At 43.4% G+C, this 22,138-nt stretch overlaps 1 protein-coding gene across 1 annotated transcript in view; it reads left to right on the plus strand.

Annotated features, from left to right (window-relative positions):
* MYO18B (myosin XVIIIB) overlaps positions 1-22,138 on the plus strand; it is a 256,961-nt gene that overhangs the window by 72,767 nt on the left and 162,056 nt on the right. Inside the window, exons 15-18 of the mRNA XM_032139582.2 lie at positions 250-433; positions 1,576-1,798; positions 5,588-5,697; positions 21,345-21,410. Of these exons, the coding sequence (XP_031995473.2) occupies positions 250-433; positions 1,576-1,798; positions 5,588-5,697; positions 21,345-21,410 (583 nt within the window). The remainder of the gene's footprint in view (positions 1-249; positions 434-1,575; positions 1,799-5,587; positions 5,698-21,344; positions 21,411-22,138) is intronic.

Genomic DNA, 22,138 nt, shown 5'->3' on the forward strand with positions numbered 1-22,138 from the left:
GGAGGGAGGGAGCATTTGAAGGTAGAAGACAGGCATCGGGAAGGAGCTGGCATTTGCCATGAAGCAAAGCCTCACCTGGCAGGAGGGGCTGTGAATGAAGGGGAGCAGCTAGGACACATGACTATAGAGGAGGCTTTAGGAAGCAGAGGAGCAGGAAGCAAGAAGGCTTGTTCCCTTTGCCACCACCCAGTCCAAGGCTTTCCCAAGAACCTCCTAAAGCTCCTCTCTCTTTTCCCTCCTCCCCACCAGAGAGGAGCTGCGGAGTCTATTCCAGGCCCGGGCCAAGCTGCCTCCTGTGTGCCGGGCTGTGGCAGGCCTGGAGGGCACCTCCCAGCAGGCCCTGCAGAGGAGCCGCATGGTGAGGAGGACCTTTGCCAGCAGCCTTGCCGCGGTGAGGAGGAAAGCCCCGTGCTCCCAGATCAAGCTGCAGATGGTGAGTGGGCACCCTGTCTCATGGTGTCCTGGCCTTCACTGCCTCCATCTTCATCTCCTGTGGGCTGAGTCATGTGCCTACATCATCTGTAACCTCCCCAGCAAGGCCAGAGGGGCGAGCGTCACCCCACGCTCCACAGAGGAGGAAATGGGGGCTCCCAGCAGCATTGAAACTTGGCCCTGGTCACGCCCCCAGGAAGTGACTGATCCAAGTCTGAGGCCTAAGCCTGTGCTGTTTGGTGTTGAGTTGAGAGGCCTGGGGAGTTCCCACAAGCTATGAATGCCCTCTTGACTCCAGTGACACATATGAGAGCCAGACTAGCCCTGTCTGCCTTGCTTACCACTAGGTTCCCCTGGGGCAAGGCGGCAGGACCCAGCTGGATGTAAATGTGCTACCTAGACCTGGAATGTGAATCTGAATAAATGAGGACATGAGATTGGTCAGTGGCCAGGCTGAGCAGAAATGAGAATGGGCTGAGACAAGGGAAGGACACCTTTAAATAAACCTTATAGTGGCCGGGCGCAGTGGCTCACACCTGTAATCCCAGCACTTTGGGAGGCCAAGGCGGGCAGATCACGAGGTCACAAGTTCGAGACCACCCTGGCCAACGTGGTAAAACCCCGTCTCTACTAAAAGTACAAAAAATTAGCTGGGCGTGGTGGCGCATGTCTGTAGTCCCCCTACTCGGAAGGCTGAGGCAGGAGAATCGCTTGAACGTGGGAGGAGGAGGTTGCAGTGAGCTGAGATCGCACCACTGCACTCCAGCCTGGCAACAGAGTGAGACTCTATCTCAAAAAAAAAAAAATAAAAAATAAATAATAATAATAAAAAAATGAACCTCCTAGTGCATTATAGTGGAAATGCCCTTAGTCCGAGTTCTAGTCCTAGCTCTTCTGCCACTGGTCTGTGTGACCTGAGGCCACTCACTTGCTCTCTTCATGCCACAGTTTCTTCATCTGTTTCAACAAGAACCATTATTTCTCATGAGTACAAATCAGGCTGTAGGTGGGAGCTCCTTGGTGTGGGACATAGGGGCCCCAAAGATGCCCAGGTTGGGCTTAATGAATATTTGGGGAGGGTCCAGTCCCCTTTCTGTGTCTCTCTGAGACAACTGGCCCTGACCTCCCTCTATTTGGTCCTAGGATGCACTGACCAGCATGATCAAAAGGTCCCGGCTGCACTTTATCCACTGCCTGGTACCGAACCCTGTGGTGGAAAGCAGGAGTGGGCAGGAATCTCCAACACCACCGCAGCCTGGTAGAGACAACCCTGGGGCAGGTGGACCTCTGGCCCTGGATATCCCAGCACTGAGGGTCCAGCTTGCTGGGTTCCACATTCTGGAGGCTCTGCGTCTGCATAGGACAGGTAAGAGACAGCCAGGACAGAGCACCTTGTCTCTGACTCCTGGGACATGTCCACCCACCAGTGGCAGCCAAGGGACGGGAGCCCTTGCCATATGCTAGGAGCTTCACACCCAGCATCCTGGTTACTCTTCCCAGCAGTCTTCTGAGATGAGGCCACTGATGCTCAGAGAGGTGGAAGTACTTGCTCGTGGTCACATTGCCTGGACGTGGCAGAGCCTAGATCAGGACCCAGGTCTCTTTGAGCCTGAAGCCCACTGTTTTTTTTTTCTTTATTTCTTCTAAAAAAAAAAAAAACAGGATACATGTACAGCACATGCAGGTTTGTTACATAGGTATATGTGTGCTATGGTGGTTAGCTGCACCTGTTGAAAAAGCCCATATTATTTCTAGAATTGCCTGTACACTCCGAGAAAACTAGGGCTGTGTTTTCCTTTTAGCCATGAATTTCTAAGGAGCATTGTCTTGCAATAGAGGGTGGAATTTCTGTGATGAGTGATATTTTGGTGTTCACGATGCTCAGTTTGGTTTGGGAGGTTGCTGTGATCCCAGGAGACGATGATATGATTTGATGAGGGCTCATATCACCCCCGGATACAGGAGGCCCTGAGGCCTAGAGGAGGGAGCTTCCTACTCTCACTGGGAGTTTGGGGAAAGCTCACAGCGATGTAATACCATAGTCAGGCCTTGAAGCATAAGAAACTGCTCACCTCTGGCAAGGGGAGGGAACATTAGGCAGAAGGATCAGCAAGTATGAAGGATGGAGGCATAAAACGGGCAGGTTTTCAGAGAAGTGGATTCAGAATGGGAGAAGAGGCTGAGGCATCCACCAGCCCAGGCTGCGAATAGAGGCCTCTGTTGGGTTATCTCCACGTCCATCTGGGGAGATGATGGGCTGGCAGGGGGATGGGGGGGTTCTAGTCAAGGGATTGAAGTTTTTGGGTCTGTATTTTAGTAAGAAAATGTGCACCTGATGTCCCCACATTAGCCAATCTTAAGAGTTGAGTTTGATCTCAGTCCTTGCTATTCTTTTCTGCCTCTCAGTCCCCAAAGGCCACCACACTGACTCCCCTCTCTGACAGTTAGAAATGGCTCAGACCTGGCCATGCTCTCTGCAGAGGACAGGGTGGCTGGGACAGGCAGAAGTCTCAAGTGGGCACCTCATTTGGTTAAAGTCTCCGTGGTCACTAGTGCCCTAGTGTATGGTCGCTTTCCCCATCTCCCCCTACTGGGTTAATAATGGACCCCTGGGCACAGAGTATTTGACTGGGAGCAGCTAGAAGCAAAGATGAGACCCTCACTCCGCTGACCATATCAATGATTTTCCCTCCCGTCCGCACAGCCGCAGAGGAGGGAGACAGATAATGTCACAAGAGAAGAAGGGGATGGTCACAGCCACAGTGGCTGGTCCCCCACACTTAATCGATTTGATTTGGCTGCTTGGCAGGAAGTGCTGGGCCTTTGCAGGCACTCTGGGCCTGGGTCAGACTGTTAGAATACCTGTGTGCATGCAGGGTCAGGGCGTCCTGTTCCTGTGTCCACGTGACCTCACGACACCATCTGCCCTCTCTGTTCTCAGCACAGCCTAATTCAGCCATGATGAGCTTTCCAACTAAGTGAAGGGTTGATATCTCACGGTAGAAATGTCCAATTTCTGTCTCCTAGACCTGGTTCATTTCCTCTTTTTATTTCTATTGTAAGTCATGTTTGTCTCTTTCACACTCACATGAGATATATTTGTATGCATACACAGATACATCAAATATTTATTATTTGGAATCTGTGTATATATAATATATATATGCATATATACACATGCATGTGTGATACATACTCATGCATGCTATTGAGTACCTACTACATACTAGACACCATGTTGTCACATATACTAAATGAGATCATGTTCACTGTGCTAAAGGTATGTAGTGAATATTCATTAAACATTACCTATTGTGCAGCCTGGTAGGCACAGCTCCAGCTCTGGAGGGAGATGGTTTGGCCTTGATTCTGGCCGCCACCTCTCACCGGCCGTGTGACCCCAGGAAATTCCCTAGAGCTTATCTCCCTGTCCTCTCCTGTAATAGCTCATATCGCTGAAGGCTGCTATAGGGCTGGGTGCCTTAATAAGACAATAAAGCTTAGAGAAGTGGCAGGTTGTGGAAAAACACATAATACTCATTAGCCGCTTTTACTATAATTGTCATCCCATTTAATCCTCATAGTGACCATATGAAGATAGATCTTGTTATTCTCATCTGACAAGTGAAGAAATTGAATCTTTTCCAAAAGGTGAATCATTTGTCCCAGTCATGGGGCTCATAAGCACAGAGACGGGACATGAACGCAGATAGGTCTGCCCTAAAGGAGGCTGGTAACCTCCCAGGTTCCCCATCTCTGTGCTGTCTGCATCCTTCAAAGCTGGTCTGAGACCCTCCTCTTCCCCAGGAAGCCTTCCAGGATTAGACACACACACAATTGCTGTTCTTCCTAGTTGGTGCATCTGGCTTATTGTGAAGTCTCAAAAGTGGAGTGAGATTTTACCATACCTTTTCTGATCCAGTCACTTGAGGGGTCTTTCTGAAGCAATTGAGGCTCTTCTTGTACCCAGGGAAGAGTCTAAACCTCGAGACCTGGAATTTGCATTCAATTTCCTTTGGGACCTGGTCTCTGCTCGTCTTTGGCTACTCTCCGCTCTCTGGGTTTGAGTCCCAGCTGAGACAGTTACTGTTTTGTGTTGTGTAACTAGGTGAATTCGTGTCTCTGGGTCTCAATTTCCCCTTTTGTAAAATGAGGGTAATAATATAGGCCCATGAGTGTCTATAACATGAGGAAGTTGTTACCCTAGAGATTTGCACACATAAGCTCTCAGTAAGTGCTGGCTGTTACTGTGGACTATAAAATAATTTTTTTCTTTTTTGGGATAGTGTCTCGCTCTATCACCCAGGCTGGAGTGCAGTGGCACGATCATGGCTTGCTGCAACCTCTGCCCCCTGGGCTCAAGTAATTCTCCCACCTCCAGAGTAGCTGCAACTACAGGCACGCACCACCATGACTGGCAAATTTTTGTATTTTTTGTAGACACCGTGCCCAGCCTTGGAATGTATCTTATACTTCCCTGTTCTAGTTCTTGTCTGTACAGCCCTCTCTGCCTAGAGGGGGCTCTTCCATACCAAGTTCTTTTGGAAAACCCTATGGCTTCTTCAAAAACTGAATCTAATGCCATTTTCTCCCAACAGCTTTTCAGGTGCCCCTTCTCTTCCCATTTCCCCACATAGAATGATGCAGTTGTGTCCACCCTGCATGGTAGACTTACAAATGCCCTTAGATACTGCCCAATGCAGCATGCTTTACCTACAGTGTATGGGGTGGTAATACGTGTTATACAAAACACTTTCCTTTGTCAAACAGGTTTGGGAAACTCTGGGCTAACGTTGGGAAACTCATGGCTTATCAGGCATCTCCCCTGCATCAGTTCTCAGAGCCTTTGACTTGGATGCTGACATGGCTCGTGGACCTTGCAAGAGGCAGATGAGTGTGCAGCTTTTTCAAACTTTCCGTGGAGCATTTTATAGGGTTTGTGTTCTCAGGAACACCTCTGGGAAGTGCCAATCAAATCTAGTCTGTTAAATTAACAAATGGAGAAACTGAGGTCCCAAGAGATGAGTCCATGCAGCAAGTTAGTAGCCAGGCTGGGAAGCAGGACCCTGAACTCCTGTCGAGGGGTTTAGGGAACTGGGCTGGGTCTTCTCATCTGGACTCTGTGCTCTTCTCCTGCCTGCTCCTGCCTCCCTAGGCTATGCTGACCACATGGGGCTCACTCACTTCCGCCGGCAATTCCAGGTGCTGGACCCTCCACTCCTGAAGAAGCTCATGTCGACCTCCGAGGGAATAGATGAAAGGAAGGTAGGTGGAGCACATGCGAGAGGGGTGAAGGCCCCAGATACGGATATGTTGGTTATTGGATATGTTCCAAGGCTGGGCATGGTGAGTGGCTCATGCCTCTGTAATCTCAGTGCTTTGGGATACCCAGGTGGGTGGATCGCTTGAGTCCAGGAGTTCAAGACCAGCCTGGGCAACGTGACTTTGACTGAGGTCCAGTGGGCTTGTGTTCCATAAGGGATTGCCCCAGGGGGCATCTGGACCAGCTGGAATCTGAAAGCAGGACCTTGGGTGCAGTGCTGAGGGCAGCATGAGGTTTCACTCAAATTCTTGCTCTAGACCAAACCCCCACAACAATGTCATTTGGGACCTGACTCAGCCCAGAATGCCCCTTCTGACCCCTATATAAGGAACTTTAGGAAAAGAATAAGAATAGAGTCATGAGAAGAGAGCATCCCAGCTAAAAGGGACCCTAGCAAGGTGAAAAGTCATCATTTGCAAAGTGTGTTCCATTCAGCACCAGCACCCTGGGGTGGTCTATGAAAAGAGGGCTTCAGGGTCCAAAATGTTTAGGAAATATTTACATCAGGCCCCATGTTTGAGAATTCTAATGAACATCACTCCTTAGGGCCTTTGCACGAGCTGTTTTCTCTGCCCGGAGCACTCATTCCCCGAATCTTTGCATGGCTGGTGTCATCTTGCTATTCAGATCCCAGCTCAGATACCATTCTCCATCACATCCTCTTGTTTTGATGTTTATGTAGCACTTATCTGGAATAATGTAAATCTCCTGTATGTTTTCTGGCTTCCGGCAAGAGCTCAATAATTTTTTTGTTGAGTTAATGAATGAATGAATACCCAAACCTAACTTCGTATTTTTGTCCCTGTGTGTCTTCTTTCTCCAACTACGCCGTAAACTCATGGAATCTCATCTCTACTTCCAGTGCCAAACTTTCAGTAAATGTTTCTCTTGAGAATGGCCACAGGCTTATCAATGATTAGAGAGCTTGTTAGAATTTGCAAAGCCCTATTTCATCTTCCTAACAGCCCTGCAAAAAGAAGAGCTATTACACCCCATTTACAAAAGAGAACACCACGTTTCTTAAGATGAAGTGGCACTCCCGAGGCCACATAGCCAGGCATTTGTGGGTTTGCTCCTTGGACTCAAGTTTCTCAATTCCAGGGGAGGATAGTTTAAAGAACATAGTTCATAAAGGGAGGTAGTTCAAACCGACTTGAATTTGATTCCCAGCTGGGGCTGTGTGAATGTAAACTGGTTATGTCATCTTTCTGCCTCAGTTTCCTCATCTGTAAAGTGGGAAGGACCACAATGCAGAAAATATATAGGGGATCCACGTAATTTCAGGATAAGTGCTACAAAAACTAATTAAACAAGCGGATGTGATGGAGGATGATAGCTGAGCTGGGATCTGAATAGCAAGATGAAAGAGTACTCCATGAAACTCAATGGAGTGTTCTGAGGATAACATGTAATAGTATAGTTCATGTAGCTTACACAGGGCCTGGGACATAGTAAGGGCTCAATATACATTAACCACCATCATCAACATCAGCAGCAGCACCATCAATATCATCATCCTCTTTCAAATCCAGGGTGATGACACACAAGCTGCACAGACCATGTGTTCACAATCCTGTTGCACCTGCATGTGCCTGTGTGTGCCTGAGATCATCAGCACTGCAGTCCTCAATGAATGAGTCAGAAGACTAGATGTAAACAGTCACAATTCTTAGGTGTCTTCTTGTTTTGCAGTGGGCACCAGGGCACAGGCCACTTTCAGTAGACAAGGCAATGCCTTCTGCAGGGTCCTCCTAACTCACTATAGAGGGGACATCACCCCCAGATGTCTGTGGCAGAGGGCTGTCCCTTCTCTGGGTAGTGGCCCATTTTGGAAGCCATGAAATTCTGCCTGACGTAGTGCCATCAATCACTCTGTACCAGTCTTCGTTCAGGGGTTCCTTATTCTTGGTCTCTCAAAATTTGACTTCATTCAGAGGGGCTGAATGGAGCCACTGAGAGGGTCTTGGGCTCCTCTGTGGTTGAAAATGGAGCAGGAGTCAGGTGTGGGGGAGTTTTTTGTGGAGGCAAAGGGTGTAGCATATGGAAGTGTTTCTATTCTGAATGAGTCAGCAGTTCTCTGTTGTAGCCAAACCAAAACCACCTCCATACACGCTAGAGGCCTCAGAAAATGGAAAATTACAAGGAGAATGGACTTGGTTGGGAATTTTTGCTGCTGCTTATTCTTTTTTTATTTGCTCACAAATTTTATTTGCTGCAGCATAGAATTTTGGTAGCAACGAAAAGAAACACCATCCTGCCTCTGATGAAAAAACTGATAAATATTCATTTGCCAGGCCACATGATATGCCATGAATTATACATGAACACGTGCTCGGGTGGGCAAACTATCAGTTTCTGTGTGCAAAGCAGTTAAGACCTCAGGATTTAATAAGACAAGTTTGACAGCTAGAAAAGGTCAATATTGTCATTAGACACTAGACGGCAGCAGAGGGGATTCATTGTCAGGGTGTAAAATGGGTCTTGGTGAAGTCCCCTGTGGGTCTAACATGTGGGGTCTGAATGTTGGTGTGCATGCCAAGACTGTTACCCAATGAAGTACTCTCATTTGGTGGGTACCCGATGGATATATTGTGTTCCTGAAACAAAAATAGCATATGTCTTTTATCACAGATGCATAAACTCTCATTACAAAATATCAGATATACTATGAAAAGGTTACAGAACCATGAGCTAAGACAGTATTCAAAATATAAAGCCTTCCCACTCTGGGAATCATCCTCATTTCACAGCGTAGGCAGCTGAGGCCATGACCACCCAGCCAGGTAGTAGTAGAGCAGGGATTTGAACTCAGGCTCTCAGATTCCTGACATAGGGATTAAAAAAAATTATGGTAAAATACACATAGCATAAACGTTACCACCATAACCATTTTTAAGTGTATTGATCAGTGGTATTAAGTACATTCATATTTTTGAGCAACAATAAGCACCATTCATCTCCATAACTTTTTCATTTTGCAAAATTGAAAGTTGGTACCCATTAAACAATAATTCCCGATTCGTCCTCCCCTCAGGCTCTGGCCATCATCATTCTACTTTCTGTCTCTATAAATCTGACTATTCTAAGTCCATCACAGAAGTAGAATCATGCTGCATATGTCCTTTCGTGACTGGTTAATTTCACTTTGCATAATGTCCTCAAGGTTCATTCATGTTGTGGCATGTGTCAGAATTTCCTTCCTGAGTCTGAAAAATATTCCATTGTGGATGTATACCTTATTTTACCTGTCTGTTCGACTGTCAGTGGATGTTTGGGTTGATTCCATGTTTCCTTTTTAACTTTTAAGTTCGGGGGTTCACATGCAGGTTTGTTGTAACAAACTTGTGTCATGGGGGTTTGTTGTACAGATTATTTCATCACCCAGGTGTTAAGCCTAGTACCCATTAGCCCATTAGCTATTTTTCCTGATTCTCTCCCTCCTCCCATCCTTCCCCTCCAACAGGCTCCAGTGTGTGGTGTTCCCCTCTATGTGTCCGTTTGCTGTTATCATTTAGCTCCCATTTATGAGTGGTATTTGGTTTTCTGTTCCTGCATTAGTTTGCTAAGGATAATGGCCTGCAGCTCCATTCATGTTTCTGCAAAGGACGTCATCTCATTCTTTTTTTTTTTTTTTTTTTTTTGAGATGGAGTCTTGCTCTGTTGCCCAGGCTGGAGTGCGGTGGCACGATCTTGGCTCACTGCAAGCTCTGCCTCCTGGGTTCACGCCATTCTCCTGCCTCAGCCTCCCGAGTAGCTGGGACTATAGGCTCCCGCCACCATGCCTGGCTAATTTTTTGTATTTTTAGTAGAGACGGAGATTCACCATGTTAGCCAGGATGGTCTTGATCTCCTGACCTCATGATCCACCTGCCTCGGCCTCCCAAAGTGCTGGGATTACAGGCCTGAGCCACCACGCCTGGCCCTCATTCTTTTTTTGTGACTGCATAGTATTCCATAGTGTCTGTGTACCACATTTTCTTTATCTGGTTTATCACTGATCGGCATTTAGGGTGATTCTGTGTCTTCACTATTGCAAATTGTGCTGCAATGAGCATACATGTGCATGTGTCTTTATAATAGAAGGATTTCTATTCCTTTAGCTATATGCCCAGTAATGGGGTTGCTGGGTTGAATGTACAAATATCTCTTCAAGACCCTACTTTCTTTTTTTGTTTGAACTCTTGTTTTAGGTTCAGGGGAGGTACACATGCAGGTTTATTATCTAGGTAAATTTCATGTTACAAGGGTTTGGTGTACAGATAAGTTCACCAGCCAGGTAATAAGCATGGTACACAATAGGTAGTTTTTCGGTCCTCACCCTCCTCCCACTCTTTACCCTCCAGTAGGCCCTGGTGAGACCCTGCTTTCAGTTTCTTGGGGTATATACCCAGAAGTGGAATAGCTGGATCATATGGTAATTCTATTTTACATTTTTTGATGAGCTGCCATACAGTTTTTCATAGCAGCTGTACCATTTTGCATTCCCACCAATACTGCACATGGATGGCAATTTCTCCACATTCTTGCCAATGTGTTATTTTTTGTTTTTGTTTTTTGATAGTTGCCATGCTAATGGGTGTGAGATGGTGTCTCAATGTGGTTTTGATTTGCATTTCCCTCATGATTAGGGGTGTTGAGCATCTTTTCATGTTCACACAGGACTTGAATAGAAGCCCTCTGAGGGCAGGCAAAATATTTAGTGCAGTTCATTACAGGACATGCCATTCATGGATATTAGCTTTAAATAATTATCATTAATTTCATCCAACTTTAACCAAGTGCCTGCTTTTAACCAGATCCTGTGCTAGGCACCAGCAACTTCCATACAGAGCTGGCTTCGGGACACCCCAGGAGATGCCACTAAAACATTTGATGTTTCCAAGGGAGGTGAGAGTGGGGCACTCAGGAAGACATCTCAGAAGTAGGTGGTACTTGAGATGAGGTTCGTGAAACACTCTGGAGGAACTGAGTAGGAGAAAGGTTACAGGACATTCTCATGTTGGGTACAGGATTGCAAAGATCTGGAGTCACGGAGGTGCATAGATAGTTTTGTGGTGCTGGAGCATAAAAGATGCCAAGTGCCAAGTAAAGGGGCTGAGGAGTTTGACAGAAGCAAATTCTGGGTTCTTGTTAGCCAAGCTAGAGAGTCTGGGCTTTATCAGATGTTCAGTGATGCTCCTCTGAAGGGTTTCAGCAGGGGCGTGGCATAGCAGACCTGATCTTTGTGACTTGGACTGGCTTCAGCAAAATTATGAAGGAAGCGAAGTCCATGCTGCCCATTCCATGGTCCTCTCTAGGAAGCAGTGTCCTCATGCTGACCTCTGTCTATTCCAGAGTCCCCTGTCTCCTCTAGACACCTAGGCACATACTGAAGCCTCCCAAATGACCCTGTCTTCTCCATGTAATCATCTTCAGTTCCATTCCTGTCTCCCAGGCTACCCCCTCTGGTTAGATGATGCTTTAACCTACACCAAAGCCTACATAGAGTGAATACAAGGGTGGAATCTCAGGCAGGTCAGTGAGGGTGCTCTTTCAGCTCCCCTTGGCTACGTCCCAGATTCTGTTCCCTTCCATTTTTCTGCTGCTGAAGCAGGAGTTGCCAAGTCTCTCTGATCGATGTGAGGAAACCCTTGGGCGTGCCCTCCTCCCCGCAAAATGTCTACAGTGTTGATTGATTTTAGCTGGCAAAATCTGTGTCTCTGAGGACTTGATCTGAAGAACATAATTAAGGGCTGTCAATCCATCTTCTCAAAGGCAGCCACTGTTATTCTGTCTCGCACCCTGGTGGACACTCCCAGTTTCCTGTGAATTCATCTCAAGAGTCTTCATCTGCTGGGAAGAAACCCTTATGAGCCCATGGCCAGGGAGGAAGCTGTCTGCTCTCCAGGTGCTGAATAATTATTCAGGGGCTCCCACCATCTTCGCTCCTGAAATTTATTCATCATCCCTTTCTTGTTCACCTTGCTGTCTCCCTCCAGTTTGGGTCTATTTTTTTGTTTGTTTTTTGAGACGGAGTCTCGCTCTGTTTCCCAGGCTGGAATGCAGTGGTGCTGTCTTGGCTCACTGCAACATCTGCCTCCTGGGTTCAAGCGATTCTCCTGCCTTAGCCTCTTGAGTAGCTGGGACTACAGGCATGCGCCACCACGCCAGGCTAATTTTAGTATTTTTGTAGAGACCTGGTTTCACCATGTTGGTCAGGCTGGTCTTGAACTCCTGACTTCAGATGATCCAACCACCTTGGTCTACCAAAGTGATGGGATTACAGGTGTGAACCACCATGCACTGCGAGCTGGGTCTATTGTTTAATTATTTTACATGTTTTCCACTCAATTTTAATCAACCCAATTACATTGGCGTGTGCATATGCATTTGGTTTTTGGATAGTTTCTGCCTTTTTCCAGGCATTTCATTTACAGGCTTCAGCATAAATAGTTAAAAAACAGACACAGTTAGCACCCTTATGGAATGATTTGGCCACTTGTGTGAGAGGTTCAATGGTTAAAGTATGTGATTTAGTCAGACTTGAGTTCAAATTGTGTTTTCTTCCATATCTCTCTCTATGAATCCATGCCCTTGATACTTGATAGCTGTATGACCATAGGCAACATATAGTATGGCATAGCAAAGTGTCTGGTACATTGTAGGAGCTCAACATATGGAAGCCATTGGACCATGGTGTGGGCTTCATGGGGGCAGGTGCTATATGAACGGCAGCCAAATGGTTCACAGGATGAGCATCCTATTCCATAGACACAGATTCTTCATATCAAACTGTTCATTGAGGAGTGAGTCGGGGAAGCACTTTGCAGCTATGGCTCTTCATTATTTCTGGAGTCTCTCTGCCTGTCTGGCATATACAGCCAAATGTGAGATGTCAGCCCATATGCTTTTTGGGTACACTCTTCTTGAACACTGGAGAGAAAGCTCTTTGCAAAATTCTAGGAAACAATGGAACTCTAAGTGGGGGCTGTGGGTTGGATGTGACTGAAATCAGTTAGACCCCAAAATATGGGCTCAATTTGACACAGGCTATCGGAATTTTCCTACTTAAGGTGGAGAGCTCTCAGGTTTGCCAAGAGCCATGTTTGCTGAGGTGTAATGTTGACTTACAGTGAAGATGATGACCCATCTATACTCAATGCCTGGGGTGCTCCATTGAATGAATCTTACTAGTTGTGAATTCAAAGTGGGATAGCTTAACAGGTTAAGGATACAGATTCTGGAGTCAGGCTTTCTGAGCATATACTGTGTCTAATCTGCTCACTGGCTGTGTGACATTTGACAAGTCACTCAGCCCTTCTTTGACTTAGTTTTATTATCTTAAAAGGGCATGCTAATAGTTTCTCATACTCTTGATAGGAGGATTGAGCAATTTAAGATATTGACATGGTGACTCTCATATACACAGAGTAAATAATAAATGTAATCAATTATGATTTTGTTGTAAAAATAGTAATTTTACTATTTCTATGGATTTTAATGCCCCTTCTATACAATGAAGGCTTTAATATTTACCTTAAAAACCTCAAATAATTAAGATAAAATATTTTTTGATTAATAGTCATAGATATTTAATCAACTGATCATCTCTAAACTACATTTGGATAGTTTTTGATTTTCTGACTATTATGAAAAAGGATATTGTGAACATTTGCATATCAGTCTTTGCATAGAAACATGTTTCTACTTCTTTTGGGTGCATTCTTGGAGGAGAATTGCTAGGTTATATGGTAAATTTATGTTTAACTTTTAAATATAACTTTTAAAGAAGCTGTCACGTTATTTTTCAAAGTGGCTCTACCATTGATCATCCTCACTGGCAATGTATGAGGGTTTCATTTTCTATCCTTATCAATACTTGGAATTGTTTGCCTTTTTGATTCAAGCCATTCTGTTGTGTGCAAAGCGGCATCTCATTGTGGTTTTAATTTGCATTTTCCCTAATGATGTTGACTTTTTTTTTTTTCCCTGTGCCTAGTAGCCATTTTATCTCTTTTTTTTTTGTGAAATCTCTATTTTTTTTTTGCCTATTTTAATTAGGCTGTTTATCTTATAGAGTTGTAGTACCTTATTTGTTCTAGACATAATTATTTATTTAGATGTATCTTTGAAAATCTTTTCTTCCAGCCTGTGGCTTGTCTTTTCATTTTCATAATGATGCACAGAGATTTTTATGAAGTTCAGTTTACTAATTTTTTAAGTGACTGGTGCTTTTTTCATATCTGAGAACTCTTTACCTACCCCTCGGTTACAGAGATATTCTCCCATTTTCCACTACAAGATTTGTAGTTTTAGCTCCTCTGTGTAGATATTTGATCTGTTGTGAGTTAATTTTGTGTACGGTGTAACATACATGCCTATATTCATCTTTTTGCATATGGATATTCAATTGTCCCAGTACCATTTGTTGGAAAGACTATTATCATTTCTCCCAGTGAATTGTGTTGGAACCTTTGTCAAACATTTATTGGCCATAAATAAAGAGTTTATTTTTGTAATCTAAATTCCTTCTATTGGTCTGACTGTGCTGATTAGTAGCATCTCTTTCTTTCTGCCTCTTTATTCCTTGGTCAGTGTAAATAAACTTCATCAATTTTGTCTTTTCAAAGGATAAACTTTTGAGTTCACTGATTTTTTTCTCTGTTGTTTTTCTGTTTTCTTTGGTTCTATTGTCTTCTATTGATTTCCACTCTATATTACTTCCTTCCTTTCACTTGATTTGAGTTTTCTCTACCTTTCCTGGTTTCTTAACATGGAATCTTGCTCAAATTATTGATTCAAAATCCTTCTCTTTTTCCAATATACATAGTTAAAGCATACATTTTCCTCAAAGTACTACTTTGGCTGCATGACATAAAAATTTTCATTTAGTTCAAGATATTTTCTAATTCCTAGTGTGATTTCTTCTTTGGCCCATTGTTTATTAAGAAGTGTATTAACTTCTACATATTTGGAACTTTCTCACCTTTTTTCTTGTTGGTTTCTAATTTAATTCCATTTTAGTTTGAGAACATATGTTATATGATTTCAGTACTTTTAAATTTATTTTTGTTTGTTTGTTTTGTTGAGACTTGTTTTATGGCCTAATATTATATATCTAGGAGAGTGTTCAAGGTGTGCTTATAAAAATTAATTCTGGGAAAATATAGAACCTTTGCTCCAACATAGCTCACGTCTTCCTCCTACCTTAGTGATACTATTGTAATACACAGTCTACCCTCCATATGTATCTGTGGGTTCTACATCCATGAATTGAACCAACAACTGACTGAAAATATTTGGAAAAAAAAAGGATGGTTGTGTCTGTACTGAACATATACAGACTTATTTTCTTGTCATGGTTCCCTAAACAATACAATATAATAACTATCTGTATGGCATTTTACATTCTATTAGGTATTATAAGTAATCTCGAGATAAAGTATACAGAAGGATATGAGTAGGTTATTTGTAAATACTGTGCCATTTTATATAAAGGACTCATGCATCTGCAGATTTTGGTACCCTTTGGGGGTCCTGGAACCAATTCTCCATGGATACTGAGGGATAATTGCAGATCACTATGTATATTAAAAAATCAACAATAAAGCTTTATGATTTTCTTTTATTTAATCTTATGTCTTTTAGGTAAGTTAAGGGAAGCAAAGAAAAAAATGAAGATTTTTACATTTTCCTATGTGTTTTTGTTTTCCCATGCTCTTTAGTCCTTAAGTGTTTGAATTACGTGTGATATGATACCTTTCATCCTGAAGGACTTCCTTTAATATAAGTGAAACAGTAAGGCGGGTCTCATAGCAATAAGTTCTCTCAGCCTTTGTTTACCTGAGAAGGTCCTTACTTCACCTTCATTTTTGAAGAATAATTTTGCCAGATACGGAATTCCTGATTGACATGTATGTTTTTTCCTTTCGGCACTTCTAACATGTAATCTCACTGCATTCTGGACTTCATTGTCTCTGAAGATAAGTCAGCCACTAATTGTTTTGATGCTTCCCTTTACACAATAAGTTATTCCTCTCTTTCTGCTTTCAAGATTTTCAATAGTTTATAATAAATCTTGGGGTGGCTTCTTTGTGTTTATTCTATTTGGAATTCAATGACCTGCTAGGATGCATAGACTTTTTTTTGGGGGGGGGGTGTCAAATTTGGGAAGTTTCTAGCCATCATTTTTCATACTTTTAAAATCTTTGTCTTTCTCCTCTTCTTCTGAGACTCCTATTATGCATCTATTGGCATGATTGATTTGCCATACATGTCTCTGAGGCTCTATTTATTTTTCCTCCTTCCTATTTCTCTCTGTTCTTCCAGTTGGATAGTTTCTGTTGATCTGTTTTCAAGTTTGCTGACCCTTTCATCTGACATCTCAGATCTGTTGTCGAGTCCCTTTGGTGAATTTATCATTTCAGTTAATTTACTTTTCAAATGAAGAAGTTCCATTTGGATCTTGTAAAAATAATTTCTATCTTGTTATTGATATTTTTTATTTAAGGAGTCATTATTATTACACTGTCCTTTAATTCATTAAGCATTGTTTCTTTTAGTTCTTTGAACATATTTACAATAGCAGTCTCGAAGTCTTTGGCTGTTAAGTCCAAATTCTGAACCCACAAAGATACTTTCTACTGTTTCCCTTCACCCCTTAGTTTGGATCATAATTTTACGTTTATTGCACATCCTGTAATTTTTGCTGAAGACTAGACATCTTAGATGATACATTATAGCAACTCTTCATTCTGATCTTTTCTTAATCATTTAGTATTATAACTTGTCTTGACTAAAATTACGGAATCTGTCTCCTCATGGTGTGGGACCACTGATATCTCTGCCCAATTTTTAAAAACTTGTGTCTTTATTTTAAATCTGACTTCCCAGGAGTTGCTCCTGTGTCTGCATAGCTTAGAGTCAGCAGAGGTTGTTATCAAACATCTTGAATATTTGAGGCTTTTCCATTTTCCTGTTGGATCCATGTGGGGGTTGGGAAATGTATTCAGCATTCAGGCAGTTCCCAGTTGTGCATCATACATTCTGTTTGGCCCTTTCACATAGTTTCTGCCTGTACACATGGCTTCATGTTCAAATAAATAGGGATATGTAGATAGTCAGGGCCTTTTCCAGTCTCTCTTGTTCTTGTGTTTAGCCTGGATCCAGGAATATGTGGGAACTTATCAAGCCCACTGTGGCTGTCCTATTTCCTGTATCTCCTGTTAAATGTTCTGGCTTGTTTAAGGTCCAGCGCTTGCCTCAATCAGGACAACAACCTTAGGCTTAGCTGTGCCGTCGGCCTTCCTCATTTGTTTCCTGCCAAAATTGCTACTGTTTTTGACAATGCTCCCAGGTGTGGATTTTTTCCGTGCTTTGCTCCATACAGGTGAGCCCCTTCTGGAAGCAAAGCTGCTGTTTTTCACAGCTGCCTCACCCTGGAAGAACTACTGCAGAGAGAGAGAGACAGAGCTGGGATGGGTGGTGAGTGGGAGAACCTATAATCAATATTGCCACAAACTCTCACTGTTTCTACCTGAGATCCAATAGGTTTTCTTGAATAAATGCTTCTCGTTTTGTTGTATCCCATTGTCCAATTTCCAGAGTATTGAACTTGTGGTTGTTGGAAATTTTATCCATATTTATCATGTTTTGGGGGGGAGGGGAGAGGATTTATTAAGCTTCTTCCTCCACTATTCTGGAAATATCTCCCTTACATGCTACTTATATGACGTTATTAAATCTCCACTGCATCCTTGTGGGACAGGCGTGATTACCCCATGTTGGAGAAAGCAAACTGAAGACCAGAGAGGAGGAGAGGCTTGCTCAGGGTCACACAGCTAGTGAGTGGTGGAACTGATCCCAGCGTTGGAGGGTGGAGAAAAGATCAGGAGCTGATTTCTTGGGTTCAAACCCCCTGCCATCACTTCCTAAACACGTGAGCTTTGCCAAGTCATTTAATTGCACTGGGCCTCACTTTCTTCCTCTGTAAAATGGACATGAATTAGTAACTGCTGCAGAAAGTTGGAAACAAGACAAGTTATGTGTAAAGCAGTTGGAGCAGGGCTCAGACTCAAAAACAGACTGAAAACTGTGTTTTCTTGGAGCAAAATGGCCACATTTGACTCACGAAAAAGCAGCATTTTATGCTGCAAAGGATAAGTTTCAATTACCTGGGCAATTCCAGTACATGGAAGAGGTGATTCCATAAAGACACAGGACAAGGAGGAATTTCTTAACAGTCACTTGGATCCTTCCTGTGTCTTTTTCCACCAACTGGTTGTTGGACAATGATTACATTATGTTGAACTAAATGAAGTGATTGATATTTGACCTAAACCAATGGCAGTTTCGTATGGTTCAATCTAATTGTAATGTTAAATGGGGATAAAAATAACAGCATTTAAGTGCAAAGTAATTTATAAAGTCCTTTTCATATAGTTTCAATTAATTCTCTGAATTGCTGTATGGTTCAGTCAGGGAATATTCTCACCACTTTGAAGGTGGAGAAGAGGGTCAGTTGTATATTTTAATACCCGCACTTACCCACTCATGCCACTGTTTGAATCTAAGCTTTGTTATATGCAAAGTGAGATCAACAGAACAGAATATCTGTGTTAGGGCTAACGTTCTTAGCTACATAGACATCTAAAGAGTTCTCAGAAAGCCAAGAGCAGGAGAAGGAGCCTCAGTTATGGTGGGTTGAGCACGTGCTTTGGCAGGGTTTGAAGCGTGTCTGGAAATGGGGGCCTTCATTCATGTTTTGCAGTACTGTTCCAAGGTTCTGACCAAAACAGAGGTGACTACGAGGACGAAATAACTCCTAACATTTATTGAGTGCTTACTATATTGCCAGGTGCTATGTAGCCCTGCACAAGCACAGCCTCAGAATTTTCGGAAACAGGTGCCGTTATTGTCCCCATCTTTCTGAATGGAGTCTGAGGCTCAGAGTAAAGCACTTCCCCAAGGCCACACAGTTTATGGAGTGATAAAACCAAGATCTGAACCCAGATGGATCTGACTCTGGATCATGATTTTTTTTCCCCCAAAACATCTGCCATAGACTTTACCTCCAAGGTACACTTAGAAAAATTTCATTGGTCATATATTTCCTTGTAAAAATCCATCCATCTTATCTTCAGTCAACTTTTTATTGTTTTTTTCTTCTAGTGTAGAGAAAAAAGGCATTATATTTTGGATATATTGGTTTTATTCATTTCTACCACCTACAGCTCCCTTGGAACATGTTTGGCTAAAATGTGATAAGTGAAACCACTGAAATTTTGGAAGAGTGTCATGGAATGTTCTTCCAAGAGGTCGGAAGATAGAGCTTCCTTCCTGATTGCAGTCTGGGACTAGACTTTTAATAAGGATTTTTTTTTTTTTTTTATATCTTAGGAAGTTTTCTGTCGTGTCTTTGACCCATGGAATTGAAACACATTTACTAAATTACTCCAGCCTCATAATACCTTTTGCTTCCTGAGCGTTGCAATTACTTTTCTGACAGTTTATTCTTAAAATAGACTTTCTGATTTTCAGTGAATGAAAGACCAATGAGGGGTGGTATGAGGGTGGGTGGGAGGGGAATTGGCAGTCACTAAGCAACCAGGCACAACCTGGGTTTATCTGAGAGTCCAAATCTCTGGCTGATTGTTTCAAAGCCTGCACCACTATTTGACAAGGGGAAGATTCCATTAAATGGCGATTGGTCCATGCTGCATCCAGAAATCTCTTTGAGTAAAATTGTTTCTCCTACATGGGGCTGCTTTTCCTCCCTATGAAATCTCTCTGGTTTGGGTGTTTATTCATTCAGTCCTCATATCTATTGGGCTCCTACTGTGTGTATAGAACAGTACTATAGGCTGGGCACAGTGGCTCACACCTGTAATCCCAGCACTTTGGGAGGCTGAGGCAGGCGGATCATGAGGTCAAGAGATGGAGACCATCCTGGCTAACATGGTGAAACCCCGTCTCTACGAAAAATACAAAAATTAGCCGGGCATGGTGGCACACGCCTGTAGTCCCAGCTACTTGGGAGGCTGGGGCAGGAGAATCCCAGCCTGGCGACAGAGCAAGACTCCATCTCAAAAAAAAAAAAAAAAAAAAAAAAAATAATAGTACTATAGTGCGTACAGAAAACACAGGCTGCTCTGCCATAATGTAGGTCAGGCAGGTGAGGTTATTGACCATGTCATTTATTTAGCAAATATTTGTGGGAGTGAGGCAGTCACCAGCAAGAGCAATGAGAGAAGCACAGTGGGGAGGCTGTCACAGGAGGACTTAGTGAATTACTAGGCATGCAGTACTGTTCAAGACATAGCTGTGGCCAGAAAGAACTTCATGGGAATCTGTCTCTGCCCTGTGTGCAAACTTGTAATCTTGAAAAAAAGCCCCTTCATTTAGTTTTTGTTGTGTGTATGTATTAAAATATACATAACATAAAATTTAATCTTAACCATTTTAAGCATACAGTTCAGTGACAGTAAGTATATTCTCAATGTGGTGCAACTATCACAACATCCATCTGCACAACGCTCTTCCTCTTGCAAAACTGAAACGTTATACCCATTAAACAATAAGCCTTCATTTTCCCGTCTCTAACCCCTAGCCACCGTAATTCTTTATTCTGTCTCCATGAATTTGGTTACTCTGAGTACCTCATTTATAAGTGAAATCATGCAGTACTTGTCCTTTTGTGACTGACTTATTTGGCTTGGAATAATGTCCTCGAGGTTCATCCATGTGTAGCATGTGTCAGAATTTCCTTCCTTTTTAAGGCTGAATAATATTCCATTGTATGGATAGACCACATAATGTTTATCCATTCATCCATCAATGGACATTTGGATTGTTTCCACCTTTTGGGTATTGAGTATAATGCTGCTATGAACACAAATGTATAAATATCTCTTCAAGACCCTGATTTTTTTTTTTTTTTTTTGAGATGGAGTCTTGCTCTGTCGCCCAGGCTGGAGTGCAGTGGAGCAGTCTTGGCTCACTGCAAGCTCTGCCTCCCAGGTTCATGCCATTCTCCTGCCTCAGCCTCCCGAGTAGCTGGGACTACAGGTGCATGCCACCATGCCCGGCTAATTTTTTTGTATTTTCAGTAGAGACGGGGTTTCACCGTGTTAGCCAGGATGGTCTCGATCTCCTGACCTTGTGATCCGCCCGCCTCGGCCTCCCAAAGTGCTGAGATTACAGGCGCGAGCCACCGCGCCCGGCCAAGACCCTGATTTCAGTTCATTTACGTATATACACACAAGTGGGATGGCCAGATCATCTGGTAATTCTATGTTTAATTATTTGAGGAATCTCTGTACTGATTTCCCTAACAGCTGCATCGTTTATTTCATTTCGTATCTTTGGTTTTCTGCCCTGTAAAATAGGAGGATGAAACAAATTGGTGTATGTGTGAAGGCAGAGTGGATGGCACACAGTAGGTGCTCAGCATCTGCACCTTCCTGTGTGAGGTGGGGCTCCGTTAGCCAAAGCTCACAGACGTGGGGTCATCCTCCGTCCTGGCGCATCAGCGATCGAGCCAGCTTGACTTTACACTTTAGGATCCTCCTACCTTCTATGCTCTCTGACTTCTCTCTTCTTTTCTCCCCAGGCCGTGGAGGAGCTCCTGGAGACCCTGGATCTGGAAAAGAACGCGGTGGCTGTGGGGCACAGCCAAGTGAGTAGAGCTGCTTTCTTACAACATTCTCCCCATCAGATCAAGGACCCAGAGATGACCTGATTCTTGTCCTACCTCAGTTGTCCATTACCTCTGTGTGTCTCTCCTTTTTCCCAAACTGAAAGCAGAGCTAATGATTTTCTGCCCTGCCTATCTTACAAGGTCCTGAAGAGACAATGTCATAATATGGGTTGAAATCACACTGGGAAATACCATTTCTTGGAGGCTTCACTCCTGGGGACCCTAAGTGGTTTGGAAGAATTAGCATTCTGGTCTTCAAGATGACCTTCTGAGCCTCAGAAAGAGCTGTCATAAAACCTGAGAAGAACTGCTCATCTTCACTCACAGCCTTTTAACTTCTACTTTGCAACCAGCTGTAACACAGCTATAGTCATAGCTGATGAGCAGCAGTAAGGGAAAAGAAAGAAGGGGCTTGAGAAGAAAGCCTGTGATTATTCAAGTTGACAGAAATAGCTTTTCCCAAACTGGCGTTGAGCCAAAAGCTCTTCCAAATATGCTCAGATATTTAGAACAGAATTTCACACTTCCCTGATATGCTTGTATACGCTGAAGTTTTCAAGGTGGGAAACATGATATTTAGGGATTCTCAAACTATTTGACTGTGGAACCCTCAGCCTTTTGTTTGTGTGGAATACCCAGTACCATCTTCTGGAGCTAGTGTTCCATGGATTATAGTTTGGGAAGTGGGGCACGGAGATTGTAAACTC

Source organism: Hylobates moloch, unplaced genomic scaffold (genome assembly GCF_009828535.3).
Source record: "Hylobates moloch isolate HMO894 unplaced genomic scaffold, HMol_V3 SCAFFOLD_19, whole genome shotgun sequence".
NCBI classification, from domain to species: Eukaryota; Metazoa; Chordata; class Mammalia; order Primates; family Hylobatidae; genus Hylobates; species Hylobates moloch.